This window comes from Vidua chalybeata, chromosome 1 (genome assembly GCF_026979565.1).
Source record: "Vidua chalybeata isolate OUT-0048 chromosome 1, bVidCha1 merged haplotype, whole genome shotgun sequence".
Classification (NCBI taxonomy): Eukaryota; Metazoa; Chordata; class Aves; order Passeriformes; family Viduidae; genus Vidua; species Vidua chalybeata.
The window spans coordinates 35683934-35698404 of NC_071530.1; the positions used below are offsets into that span (position 1 = coordinate 35683934).

The following is a 14471-nucleotide window of genomic DNA, read 5'->3' on the forward strand; positions in this document are numbered from 1 at the left end:
TAAATTATTTCTTTTTCAGCATTGTTATCTTGTTTCTATACAGGTTGGACAGATAAGCAGAGTTGAAAAGGGTTTTTTAATCCTTTTTTCTCTGAGACAGGACTGATCAAATTTTGCTAAAGGCCTCAAAACTGGTATTCTACTATGTGCATCTTAAGCAGCAAGATGACAGAAAGCACACATCTTCCTCACCAGTTTACTGGCAACGCTCTGTGACAAATGATTCTAATAATATTTCATACCTGTTGCATATAAATTTCATCCTTCAGAAGAAACAGTGATGCTCCTAATGACAAAGTGTCTCCTGTAGGGATGGTTTGTGATATCCATATCTGTAGATATAATACTGGATAATATTTAATATTCAAGGCTGAGTTTTCCTAAGTTAAATGGTGAGGCAAGATGTTCAGGCAAGAGATGTTCACATAAGGGCAAATGGTAAAATCACGGTATTACCAGCTAATGAAAACCACAAACTTTGGCTATTTCAGATCTTAAGTTTAATATTAATGTCCCTAGTGTTTACAGTCTAAATCCTGCAAATGTGCACGTTTTCATTTAACCTTAAGCTTTGTTAATAGTTTGATTAAATTGGGACCATATATGAGTCATGTAGAAGTGTCAGGTTATGAACTTCCTTGACCCACTAGAAATGATACTGAATAAGTAATATTCTCCAACGAGCTTCATACTTTCCTCCAGTCTGCATCACATCTTATGGTTCCTTTTCTGCTGTAGTGACAAGCACCATTGTCCAGACTGCAGACAGAATATTGAAGAAAACGCTCTCACCAGCACCAGTCTGTAAGTTGTTGGCTGTTTAATGACCATGGGGACACAGATATGAGTATCTTCAGGAAGAGGAGATTGAAATGAAGGCTCTTGTGCTCCAAGCGATCTAAACAGTAAAAACAGACAGAAGACATCATCCCTGTGTATCTGTGTTTTGGAGGAGTGAGCTGTCCCTTGGTGTTCTGAAGGAAAAGATGGAGGTGCCTTCCTTTTGGAGACAGCTCAGGGCAGGCGGCCACAAAGGGACGGTGGCACTGGTCTGCAGTCCACGGTAAAGCCCTGGAGCTTGGACAGCACTGAAAATTTACCCTCCAATCCAGTGTTTTCACCACCAGTATGCTGAAGGGGGATATTTATGCTGCCTTATTCAAGCTATGTAGGATAGGTATCTGATCTCTGTGCCAGCAGTTCCAGGCACAAGTCAGTCATCTCCTGAGGGCAACTGAGGGAACCTAAATTAAAAGTGTAGTGGTTTCATTCGACTATAATCTGAGTCAAGCTCCTGCATTAAGCACTTCAGCCAAATGCTGAAGGTCAGATGGTGTGGGGCATCTTAGGTGTCTCTTTGCACTGTTATTTCTGCGATTTCCAATTTTGCTCATGTTCTCAATGTATTGTCTCCTCAACTGACTCAATTTCTGAATTTCAAGCAAAGGGCTAAGTGCCTCAACTATGGCATTTCATTTCCCTTTATTCAACTTAATCGTGAAATATCAAGCTCTTGCAACATGCAGCCGTGTTAAGAGGTAAAAATAAATACGTGGCTTTCTGAATTACTGCTCTTCCACCAAGTCCCTCCTGTTTGTCTCATAGCAAACCTAAACGAGCGTGTATGGGGTATGTGAGGGCACTCCGGCCGAGCATGCTGTGTTGTGGACACGCCTGAAGGTAACCATCAAGTTGCAGTTTCCGTTAAGCTTTTAATATTCCAGCACTCCATTACATTCTTTCCTTTAATAATTAACGGCTCTATTCGGACAAATTGGGCTCTTATTGGGCTGTCAGCGCCCGGTAGGGCACGGGAACAGCCGGTCCACCGCCGCCCCCCGCCCTTCCTGCCCACCCCAGCGGCCGCAGCTCCCGGGTGGGGAGGGCGGGTGAAGGGCCCGGGGCCCCGACGGGAGGGGCGGGAGGAGCCGCTGTCCGGGGCGGAGGGGAGCGGAGGATGCAGCCGGGCGCGGGGGGCCGGGGAGCGGGCTCTTTTGTGTCGGCCCGGAGCCCGGCCGAGAGGCGCGGAGCCGGAGCGTGCGGAGGAATCCTCCGGTGAGCGCGGGGCGCGGGAAGGGGCGGGCGCGGGTCCTGCCCTCGGGCGGAGCGCCCCCGAGCTGCCGGAGGGGGGTGCTGGCGGCGGGGCCGCCAATCCGCGCGGGGCCGGCCCTGTGAGTGGCGGCGGCGGGAGGGGGGGTGAGCCCGGATCGTTCGCTCAGCCTTCCCCGGAGAGTTTCCTCGCGGGGGCGGCCGGGGCTGCCTCTCCCCTCGGCGCTGCCGGCGTTTCCCCCACACGGGACTGCTGCCGAGCATTGGGCCAGGGAAGGCGGCGGCAGCGGCAGCGGCTGCAGCGGAGAGCGAGGGAAGCAGCCACATGAATCAGTTTCTCTCTGTATCCGGCTCCGGGCAGAGGCGGCGACCATAGCGAGGAGGAGGGGAGAAGGGGAAAAGCGGCTCCTGCAGCAGCGGCAGCCGGGGGCTTCGCTCGCCGCCGAGGTGGGTAGCGGGGCCGCAGCGTACGGGCGAGGGGCGGCGGCGGGCGAGGGTGCCGCGGGTGCCGCTGCCCGGCCGAGCTATCTCGTCTCTAGAGCGGCTGGATGTCGGCAGGCAGCGGGAAGGCAGAAAAGTTGCCTAGGGCGCCCGGGGGCTACCCCGCGGGGCGGCGACGGTGACCCAGCTCGTGTTCCGGCGCTTCTCGCCGCCGCTCGTGGCCGGAGAGGGGCTGCGGCGGATCGTCCCCGCCGTGCGTGGGACGGGCTTTCCCCCGGGCCGGCGCCGGAGGCTTTGGGGCGTGTTGTTCTGCAAGTTCTCTTTTCGCTCCCGCTTCGTTGCTTCAGCGATTGTGGGTGTCGCTGTGTCAGGGTGAGAAAATACCGCCATCAACGCCTCTCGTTTTTCCCGGCTGAGCAGCCCCAAAAGCGCAGTTCCTTCGGTCCCCTCCAGCCTCCGCCGCCCCGTGGCAGCCAGGGCGGGCCGGTCCCTGTCCCCGCGGCGGGGCTGCGCTCTGCCCGCTCGGTGCCCCCGGCGGGTCGCGCCTGTGCGGGCGGGGACCCCGGGCAGCCCCTCTCCTCCCACGCGTGTCCGTGTGTGCGCGCAGGGCAGCGCGCCGCGATGCGACGCTCCCCCGCCTCGTGTGAGGACCGGTTGTCACGTTTCGTCTCCTTTTCCCTCCCCAGGTGCTGCGGGACTGGTGCTCGCCGAGCCGCCACCGACACGTTTCGTCCGTCCCCCCTCCCCTCTCGGAGCTGCGCGGCCTCGGCTGCCAAATGCGCGGGGGAGAGAGACTTAGGCTCAAAATCCCCCGATCGTAAATAGAGAGAAAGCGGAAGGACAGCCACCGCCGAGCGGCCGCGGGAGGAGGGGAGGGGGGCAGCGGTGGTGCTTCTGCCGTAGCCAGGGAGGCTGATGGCGGAGTTTGGCAGCGGTGGCGGCACTGGCGGCGGGGGGCTGCCCTCCTCCCCGGGGCCGGTCCAAGGCAAGGTGGCGTTCAAGGCAGGAGATGGGGAAGGCGGAGGAGGCGGCGGCGGGAGATCCCGCTTTGACAGTGCGGGCAGCCGGGTCTCCAACGGGGACTGTGCTCAGCCGGGAGCCGGTGGGGAGCCGGGATCAGCTCCTCCTGCAAGCCCGGAGAGCAGCAGCAAAGAAAGAGGATTTTCCACCAGTCAGCAACGAGAGGGCAAACCCGGCATCCCCCGGAGGAGCAGCATAATTAAGGTAAGAGCTCTTGCTTCTCTCCATCGGGGTCTTTTTCTCTGTGACAGAGGCAGGGAGATGCGGGCAATACATTGGGTTCACAGAGCCTTGGCTCTAGATGAAAGGACAGGCAGCTTTTTTCTTTCTTTTTTTTTTTCCTTCCCCCTGTGGCGAGGGGACTTGATTTTTCCTTTGTCAGAAGTGGACAACAGTGAGAGGATGTCTTTGTATACATCCACGCCTGGGGGTAGCAGGGCGTCATGATTTGAGGTTTATTAAAGTAGAAGGCTCTAACTCCTGTTAGAGAAGGTGAGAGAAACTAGCTGGCTTGTGACAAGACAACATGGGCACCAGCCTGGCAGAGAAAGACATGAATTGCACAGTATGCTTGTTATTTGGGATGCACCTGTGCAGAGCAATTTAGTGGCTCCATTGGCTTGTGTGTGTGACAGGCACACAGCAGGTGATGAGAGATTCAGGATCTCATTGGGCTGGGGGTGGGAGAAGGTATAATAGGGGACATTCTTCTTGTTAAAAATGACAGCTCGTTTAGCAGTAGGCTGAGTTATACTTCACCTATAGAAACATCTTTATACGTAACTGCATATTCTGAACGCTTATGTTTCAGCTTGAAAAGTAGGGGGAGCATCAGTGGTAGAATGTAGCTTGGGCAAAAAGGAATGGGATTTTTTAAAAAAATACAATTATTTCTACAAATATGCTCGTTTTGGTTTCTTAAATCCACAGTTCCCGAGATATATATGTTGGGTTAGCTTTCCCAACTCCAATGAAAATGTTGAGAGAACATAGAGAAATTGCTCCAACGGTATAACAGCTGTGAAATGAGGCACAGCTTCAAGTACTTAGGATCTGAGTTTAATCAAGATCAGCTAGATCTAAATTAAGATAGATGTGTTGTCTTCTTAGATATTTATATGCTTCCAAAGTCAGCTATGATAGGCTGACCTTGGCTGGATTCCAGACACCCACCAAAGCCACTCTATCACTCCCCTCCTCAGCTGGACAGGGAAGAGGAGATAGAATGAAAGGCTGAAAGGCTCATGGGTTGAGATAAGGATAGGGAGAGATCTCTCAGAAATTATTGTCAAGGACAAAACGTGACTGTAATTTGTTAATTACAGTTAATTTGGGGAAATTAATTTATTACTAATCAAATCAATATAGGATAATAAATAAAACCAAATCTTAAAAGCACCTTCCCTCCATTCTGCCCCCCTGCTCTGGTGCAGGGGGATGTGGAAAAGGGGTTGTGGTCAGTTCATCACATACTTCTGTTCCTTCCTCCTCAGAGGAGGACTCCTCACAATTTTACCCTACTCCAGCATTGGGTCTCCTCCCATGGGAGGGACCATGAACTTCTATAGCCGGTCTTACCCACAGGGTGTAATCCTTCATGAACTGCTCCAGTGTGCCTCCCACATGGGGTCACAAATCCTTCCAGGAGCCCTCTCCAGTGTGGGTTTCCCACAGGGTTGCAACCCTCTTCAGGCATCCACCTCCTCTGCTGTGGAGTTCTCCATGGGCTGCTAGAGGATAGCCTGTCTCACCATGGTCTTCTCTGTGGGCTGCAGGGAAATCTCAGCTCCAGGGCCTGGAGCACCTCCTCCCATCCTTTCACTGACCTTGGTGTCTGAAATGTTGTTTCACTTGTGTACTGTCCCCCCCTTCTCTGGCTGCAATTGCTTCTGATGAGTTTTTTTTTCCCCTACCCTGTTAAGTCTGTTAACCCAGGGGCATTACCACAGTCACTGTGGGGATGGCTCGGCCATCTGGCAGCTGGTTGGTGTTGGTTATGTTGGTCATAGGTGAAGCTACTGGCAGCTTCTTACAAGAAGCCACCCTTGTAGCTCCCACTGCTACCAAAATCTTGTCATGCAAAACCAGGAGGCATTCCACCCCTTATCACCACATCCATCATACAGTCTTCACAAATTTCAGTCACATCAACAAAAAACAATTCCCCACGTCAAAATCAAAAACAACGCTATCACAACACCAAACAAAACACACACAATTCACCACAATTAGAACATAAATTTCACACAATCAGTCTGTGTTTTACCCATTATCTCTGTTGTTCTGTTGCTTGGATGATGGAAGACTAGTAGTGTATTGAATGTTGTGTTACTGTCTCCTGGGCCTTGCTGTAAAAACCAAAGGGAGAGCAAGGGCAGTGAGCAGTGGAGCACATTTGACAGGCTGTACCCACCCTTCCTGTTTGAGCAGTGATGCTGGGCGTGTGTGTGTGTGCGCTAAAGAAATCATAACAATGGACAGGGGGCAGCTGAGCTTGGTATTGGAATAGCTTCATATTTGCTGGATTTGCCAGTGATATTTTTTTACAGGTTTGATACTTCTTAACAATTTCTTGATTCTTCTGTGGTAGCCCAAGAAAGACAGTAGTGTTGTTTGCAGTGTGTACCATGCTGTTCTACTACTTTGTAGTGTATGATTTAATTATGCTGCAACCTTCTGCCTCTCTGGGGACCAAGCAAGGTCACAGTACCTAGGGATTTGTGATATATTAAGATCAAGAAGCATGAGATAAGGAAATAGGTTTTGAATTACATTTCATGGATACCGAGTCAAGGTTCTTAGTTTCTACAGCAATGATAGCACTTTGGAATACAAAATTATTCAACTTTCTGCTGTTATTGCTGCTGAATACCGTTTTGCAGATGTGAACAGTAATCTGTGCAGCAGCCAAGAACTGATTACTAAAACTTTCTGTTATTATTTGAATAATTATCTCGAGTGGAAAAATGTGACAACACAGCATTTCAAGTTATGTGGTCCATATATTTATTTTAGATATGACTGTTTTAATACTTCTGGGAAAAATCACTTGTCTAAATATATTCTGAATATGATTCTGCCTTCTTAGTTCAGCAGTTCAGGTGGTTCGAGTCCAGGTGCCTTGGTGCCTGGTTTTCACTATGAAGCCTTTTGGAACATCTGGCATGGGTAGTAAACCTGAAGATGTTTCTTTCCTGCTCTTGCACAGCAGAAGTCTGTAAAGAGTGGAGAAAGTAAGATGTAATATGCTTTTGGAAAGTGTTCCAGGAGTTATAATAGCTTATTAACTGCTCTTAAAGAAGATACCAAGTGACCTTAAGGAGCAGGTCTCTTCCATGCAGATGTAGATTTCATATGATCATGCAAAACATGACTTTGTAGTTGATCTGTAAAATGCACCTTTATGGAATATCTAATACTTAAATGTTGAGTCTGCCAATTACTGTGTAGGTGCTTCGGTCACAAACGGAAAATTGGCATTTGAATAATAGTTCTAGTTCAGATTAAATTCTTTAGAACCACATGTTTGTGCATGAAAATCAGGAGCACAGATCCATGTTTTATTTTGGTTTCAGTCTGTGCTTCCATTGGCTGTCTATTTTCATAACTCTGAGAGGAGCAGTTGCTGCCTTTTTCCCTTTCCTTTCTTACTTTCAGTGTCTGTTCCCTTTTTCCAGTAGCTCCATATTTTTTCTGTCTTATTTATTTTGTGCACCTGCTAATTTTGACTTTTTCTTTCTCGTTTGGTATAAGATGATGTACTCTTCGAGGCTGAGGTGTCACCTAGGATGATGACAGGTGGTACAGCCGCTATTACTGGAAAAAGTAACGCAGCCTTTATACATAGTAGTTTACTTGACCTTTCACTCTCATGTATCAGCTGTGTTTAGGCTGAAAGGATTAAAGATTGTACTCTTCATTTGTAGCAACTTTTATGGAATCGCCTATTTTATTGATTGCTCTTGTTGAACCAAATTTGAGGGCCAGGGACTACATATGTGTGTTTACAGAGACTTTTTCACTTTCTATTTCTTATTCTCTGTATTTATGAGATTCTGATTTTTCAAGAGGCAATAGCGATGATGCATTGTGCATCCATGGGATTAAGGCTCTTGGATGCCTGACTTGTGAACTAATTTATATACCGCTTGTTTGTATATAGTGGGTTTTGGGGTGACTGTTTTGTTTTTCCATAGTATTTTCCTTGGTGCAGCTAGCTGTGATTTCCTATTATGTAATTTCCTACAACATTTCCTATAATATTCTGTGAAATTAATTTACATCTTGCAGTTCAAAGTGGGTTTAAGCATCCTGTGAACTTTTCTTAGCTGCTCTGACAGTTGGCAGTGAGCTTGCTTTATTTTTGTGTGAAGTTCCTCCACGCCTTTCTTAAAGAGACTTTGAGGTGGTAGGCGTTTGAGAATCTTTAAGACAGCAAGTGACTTGTGGTGTATGGGTATGTTTCCTCAGAGCTGCCTGCTTCCAGGGGTGTCCAATAAATGCTTACAGAACCTCATGGTTTCCCAAAGCTACAGACCTAGACAGAAAGAGATCCATGGGGATAAACATGTCTTTATTAGGAGACAGGTTGCAGTAATAAAATGAGAAGAGATACACTTAGGAGAGACTGCAGTTATTTAGGAAGGCAGCAGTGAGAAACACGTGGAGGAAGGTGGCTTTAGCATTCTGTGAGCAGGAGTGTTTTTATCAACATGTCTGTGGAAGCAAAGTCCACGGTGTTTTTTTTTGCATATACCAATACTGAGCTCAGTGTCAATAAATTTATTGCCTGATAACTTAAACAGATATGCATCTTTCTTTTTTTCTTACATGTCTAAACTCAAGCTTTCATTCTGTAAATTCATGTACTTGCTGAGCATTGTAAACTCCTAACTTTCAAAGCCTGTATGAAGGGAGGAACCAGATTTAGCAGGTAGATACTCTAGGGTATAATTTTCAGCAGAGCTTTGCTTTGAAATGAAACATATCCGTGTCTTTCTGTGACAGGGGATTTAGACAGCATGTACATCAAGATCTTCTTTCTTGTTAGAATGACAGTAAATGTTGCTAACTTGTTCAGTATTCTGTGATCTCTAGCTCATACTGTAAACCCATTTGTATCAGGTGTAAAAAATATGAAATATGGAAAATGTTGGAAAGTGTTTTCTACAACTATGTTTGTTTTACAGGCTTTAATATAAACCCTTTTGCATTCATGGTAAACTCCAATGTAGCATTTTCAGTGGACTTAGGTTTTCTGCAGTCCTAAATTATCTTGGCCACAATGTTTGCAAGTCTTCATGGAGGCCCAGGAAAAGGTCATACATATTTGACTTCCATCTGAAAGAATATCAAGGAATTAGGTTGCTGGACTCGTTTAAAGTATATGAAATTACTTTATTTTCAATTATTTTTCATACTGCAAAGAAACTTGTGTAATGATGTGAGTAGACTTGATTAAGCAGTCTTTGGCCCAAAGATGCTAAGGTTCCTTAAGTTCAAAGAAAACAGCCATGAAGAGGAAAGAAGGAAAAAATATATTTGGTTTACTCATGCCCTTTCCCTTGGAAACAAAATGCAACATTATCAGTGGAATTTCTTCTGGTTACAGAAGATTTTTGGAAGAAGGACGTGGATGTCCCAACAGTAAAAGATATTTTGCCTAGAGCACATGTGCTAATTGATACCAAAAATGACAGCACAAAAAAAGCATTTATTTAGGAAAGAAGCCTGTGATAGTTGAGCTCCCCCTACATCTTACCCTGGACAGCCATTCAACTACACAGCTAAAGTGTAGGTTTTTCTGAGAGGCAGTTTCTGGATTTTTTTTTTTTAATTAGTCTTTTTCTCTTTGTTTCAATGCAGATCTGTCTTATCTCTCTGGTTTGTCAGTATGAGAGACCTGAATAGCTACTTGCAGCTCCATGAGTTGTGGAGCTGTCTTTTAGAGGATGCTGTCTCTATGATTTGTTGGATTCTCAGCTGGATTATAGAAGGTTACCAGCACCTATCCATATTTGTATTCCTTGTCCATCCTCCATCCAGTACCGATTGGGTACTGGCTTCCTATTTTTTAAAAAATAGAATATTTTAAAAAGAATATTTAACACCATAAAGAGCATATCCTCTGTGATATAAAAGCTGCATACCTTAAGTGTTTACATAGAGTATCATATATATACATTAGACCTATGTATCAAGCAGTTTCCTACTTGTTAACTGTGACACTGTATGGCACAGCCACTGAGTGGGTATATTGTGCAATCTGTTTTTTTTGCATGAGTAGTTTCTGTAGACCGCAGGAATCAAAATTTTATTTGAAGATATGCAACACATTAAAAAAAAGTTATTTGTAGAAATATATACATGAGGATACTGCCTTTATGTGATTTAGTTAGCTTATGTACTATACCCCACAAAGAGAGGTACTTTTTCCAAAAGCTGACTTGGAGCGGGAGCTTAATTTGGATGAATTTAGCTTCTCTGACTTCTCTTCTGGAAGAGCTTGTCTGTCTATTTCTCTTGACTGAGTAAAGAGCTTGGCTAGTGTGAATAATAGCAACTCCTTCACCCCCTCTGCCCACAAAACCTTAGACTATCCACAAAATACGTTCAGTCGGTTCAGTGGTGAAAAATTAATTAATGGAATTAAAAATCATTATAAATACCTGATGAGATTTTTACTTATGCCTATTATCAGGCTTGATCAGTGACATGACTAGTTTAGCCTATTTTTAAACTAGGAATTAGAGCAGTGGTGTCCTGCCCATGGCTCACAAATAATGCACTGTGCTCCCATTATTTGATTGCATTCATGGAAGATTAAAATAATTTAAACAAAGACTGACAGGACAAGTTAATAGTGTAGTTTCCCAGCTTTTGCTGGTCCATGGGTGATACTATCATCAATCCTTGTATTACTTGCACTGACTCTATTAGAAAAATCCTTATATAAAATTCACCAATTGTCAATCTCTAAGGGCCAAATTAATTTGGAACACATAATATTAGTACATGGATTCTAAATTATTTATCTTTTCACATAAATGTGGGATTGTGTTCAAAATTTATAAGTGTAAATATAAACAGACTAGCAGGTCGATTTTGGGGATGGGAAAGGTATATAATAATTTATGTGTCATATACATGGAGAAGAGGAAATGATAAAATTGTGATAAAAATCAGCAATGTGTATGTATTGAAGGAGGTCTAAAAATAGGGCTGGAAGAGACCTCAAGAGGTCAGTGTACTCTGCTCCACTGCTCTGCTACAGGATCAGCTGTTAATAAATTTCAGTATGATGCTTTTGTCTTTTAATCACCTTTTCATTATGATCCTTCTATGCAGGCTGCTGCCTGATTGTTCCTCTTTGTAATGGGCAAAAGCAATCATCTGCAAAAAGCTTGTACTTGTCCTACTAACTGCATTCTAATTATTTTAGATTATACCTTCAATTTGCCAGTTTCTTTCTGGTTTTAACTTTCCTTCTAACATGCATGCAACTCTTCCACCTTCAGGTAGACATCCTGTTTTAACTATGCTCTCATTTTATCATATATGGTATGTGATTTTTTTTGTTTTTGTTTTTTGTTCTGTAGTTGTTGTTAAGTGATTGTACATTTTGGTACAAGATCAAATTATAGATTCCATGGTTAAAATAAAACCTGGTTATATGTATTCTTTACCACCTTTGAATAGAGCAATATGATATGCAGAATCTAGTTCAAAAATAGAATTTATGAGAAAATATTGCTAATTCTAAATATATTAAAATAATTGTTGGTAAGTACAAATTGGTATTATTATTATTATTACTGGATTGCAACACTGGCACAAAAAGGGCCCTTTGGAAGGGGATGGTTTATTTGTCTTTAAGGAGAGTAAGTAGCAAGTGGCCTCGTTCCCTGTTGTGCAGCTGTGTTTATGAAGAGTATTGTTACTGTTTTACAGTCAATCTTCACATCTGGCATGCCTTTAAAACAAGGGGCAGTGCCACACTGCACTTACTTTTCCCTGTTGTGGGAGACTATGCATGAAGCAGTCCTTTGGAAGGATTGTTGCCTATCCTCTTGACTGCAGTAATCTCTTAATATCTACCTAAATGGCTTCTTTTCCAGAACTGTCTGTATAGACTCGGCTGTCCCTTGTTTGTGAAGAGGAACATCCCTGAGTTCTCCCCTTGACCACAAAACAGTGAAGGGGGCACTATAGCAAGTGACTGGAAATTGGCAATACTGAGGCTCACAGTGTTACCTGGTGCAGCCTTGGGAAAGTAAAATAGCTGTGATTCATTTCTGCCTCTCTTGGGATTCCTTTTAATGTAATTTGGTCTTTTAGAGTAAGCAATAAAATATCCCTGAGTACTTCAGATTGTATACCATGCTCACGGATCTTTTCAGATACCAAATATTCACATTCTGGAAATAAGTGCAGGCAGACAGGAAGTATCTTTAAACAAACAAACCAACTCCTTTTCAGAATAGCAGCTGACAGTTTTATAAAATCAACAATAAAAAATAGCAAGATATTAAGCTGGATTTCAAAATTAACTATAAAAATCTTTAACAAAAGAAACTTATTTAGGTGTTTTGTTTTGGTATAAGAAATGGGCACCTTACAAGTATATAGCAGATAATTAATATTATGCCTATTAGTGTAATGACTGTCCTAATGCCTTTGCTAGAATTGATTAAAATGATTTGATATTTTCTTTAAATTATGAGATAATCAGTATTGCAGAAGAAAAAGAACTGCTGCTTTTTTTGTAAAAAACACATCCACAGAATTTTCAAGATCTTTTTATGGCTGAGTTTCTGTGATTAAAACTTTCCCCCCCATTTTCTTATATTTGTTTTTTTTTTCTTACTAGCATTATTATTTTGCTTACACTAAAAAAAGGTAGAGCATTATACAGCTCTGTGTGTGCTTTGATGTTTTAGCATCTGTGAACATATCCCCATCCTTTACTGCCCTTTTTAGTGTAGGATGGGAGAGGAAGAAGGACTGTGAAATTCTGCAGCAACAGAATGTTTTTTGTTTTGTCAAGTACCTCTTATGATGGAAAATCCAGGATGCTTTATATATTTAATTACCTAGTTCCTTGTGATAAGAGTTTGCTGTTGCGAACTGTTTGCTCTAGCTACATTCCATAAAATAAAATGTAAATGACTGCTTATTTAGAAAAATATAATTTCATTGCTTTGTATTACCAAGGTATAGTTTGGACTAAAAGGACAGGAATTCAGCTTGTATTGAAGCTTTTGTTAAGAATATTTTCTTTCCTGTTGTTGGGGGTTTTAGGATAGGCAGTTATTTATTGATTTTAACTCCTGTGAACAGTACAGGAACACCAAAAAGACTGTGGCTTTGGATACTCTACCATGCTTCTTTGTTTAGTAAATTTAAAGCAGAATGAATCTCTTTCATGTACATATTGTAGCAAATGTTAGTTTGAGTTGCTGAAATAATATTTAGATCATTGCAATATTCACGTTTGCAATGTAAATACATACATTTTTGCTAAATAAGGCAGGAAAAACTCAGTAATAGTTGGAAATAAATCACTTCAGGAAATAGCTTGAATCAACTGAAATGTATTTTGTTGTTTACAGAGAATGGTTCCTAAATTTTTTTTTTTTGAGATATTTTGATGCCAGTTTGTTACAAAAAGTCAGTGTTAATTCTAGAGTTCAAGACTAATATTTATGTGAAATGAGAATGTATTTAGTCATGGCACATTACTACCACATAGTGGAGAAAGCTAGATCAGACATGAGTAGTTTGAGTCCCTGTAGTAATAGGTTTCCCTGGTTTTGAAGACCCCCTCAAGAACTTTACATGGCTTATTGGACATACTACATTTGTTAAACCCAAGTGTCCTCTAATTTCTCATTGTTCTTCCCAGTTGTATTAGTTGTAGAGATGTGTTTCACAAGCATTGTTTGAGGTTAGCACTTTTCAGCTTAAATAATGTCTTCCATGTGCCTCACACGTGGATCTTCTTCAGGGAGTGGCCAGCCCGGTCTGGAATCTGCTCTGAGAGTGGTGTGTAGTGGGAAGGCACCGAATGCTTTCAGCTGGTATAAGAATTATCTCGTGGTATTTTGTAGATTTAGAAAGATGCTGTGGAATTGATGGTGTTGGTCTTTCACTACCCTGCTTGGCCTGGATCCAGTTCATGTCTGTCACCTCATCTGTTGTGTCACCCTGCCTGCTTGTCCCTCCTTTTCTTGGCTCTCTGCATCCTTCATACAGCTTGGCCTTCCTACTTCAGCAGTAACAGCCTGGCCACACTCTGCTTTTTGTCTGGAACAGCTGGTGGAGAACCTTTTATTCCCAGCAAAGGGCTGGAGCAGAGCAGAACTCTGTGTGCTCTGTACAGTACTTGGTGTCTGCTTGTGAATCCCCAGAAGTGGAGCGATGAAAAGAGAGTGCACATTGCAGTGCAGGGTGCTCAACCTTCTCAGTGGGTTGGAGTCCCAGGGGCTTTGGGGCTTGAACCTGTCTGTGATGAAGGCTGACTGCACAGCTTGGGGTAAAGGCATCTGTTACCCCCAGCCTTCAAAAGCTCCCAGCCCTTGTGAATTTTAAGGATGGCTGCTGGGGTCAGGTTGAAAAGTCCATTTGGCTCATGATGTTGCCTCCAACTGGAAGAATGGAAAAAGCCTCCTTTCCTGACATCTGCTTCCAACCTTAAGTGATCTGGTGTTAAGGCACATTTAATCCTTACAGGTGGTTTTTCCTCCCCATTATTTGTCAAAGGCCAGTTTGACTTTTGGAAGGAGCTGAGAGGTGTTCCTCACATTTGCTTTATGTAATTTTTTTTTCCTGAGCTAAAAAATCTTGATGTTTTAGCTGTTCCACCTATTGAAGCTTTTCTCTATTGAAGTTTAATTTATTCTGGTGCTCTTTTATATATATTTTTCCTTCAATTTTATTAATTTTTTGCAGTGCAGGACTAA

The 14471-nt window shown here is 43.5% G+C and overlaps 2 protein-coding genes across 2 annotated transcripts in view; both read left to right on the top strand.

Moving 5' to 3' along the window:
• Positions 1-1957: 1957 nt before the first annotated feature.
• Positions 1958-3315, top strand: LOC128784317 (laforin-like). The gene is made up of 2 exons (XM_053935844.1): positions 1958-2055; positions 2232-3315. The coding sequence occupies exons 1-2, from the start codon at positions 1958-1960 to the stop codon at positions 3313-3315; spliced, it is 1182 nt and encodes a 393-aa protein (XP_053791819.1).
• The window catches only part of PLCL2 (phospholipase C like 2), a 100090-nt gene continuing 88047 nt past the window's right edge, over positions 2429-14471 (top strand). Inside the window, exons 1-2 of the mRNA XM_053967548.1 lie at positions 2429-2496; positions 3177-3714. Coding sequence (XP_053823523.1) covers positions 3406-3714 — 309 coding nt within the window. The 5' untranslated portion in view covers positions 2429-2496; positions 3177-3405. The remainder of the gene's footprint in view (positions 2497-3176; positions 3715-14471) is intronic.

Excerpts from the sequence above, each read along its gene's own strand:
- LOC128784317 (XM_053935844.1), top strand. The coding sequence starts at position 1,958 with ATGCAGCCGGGCGCGGGGGGCCGGGGAGCGGGCTCTTTTGTGTCGGCC. Across the intron at positions 2,056-2,231 it reads GCGTGCGGAGGAATCCTCCG|AGTTTCCTCGCGGGGGCGGC; the intron begins GTGAGCGCGGGG and ends CCTTCCCCGGAG.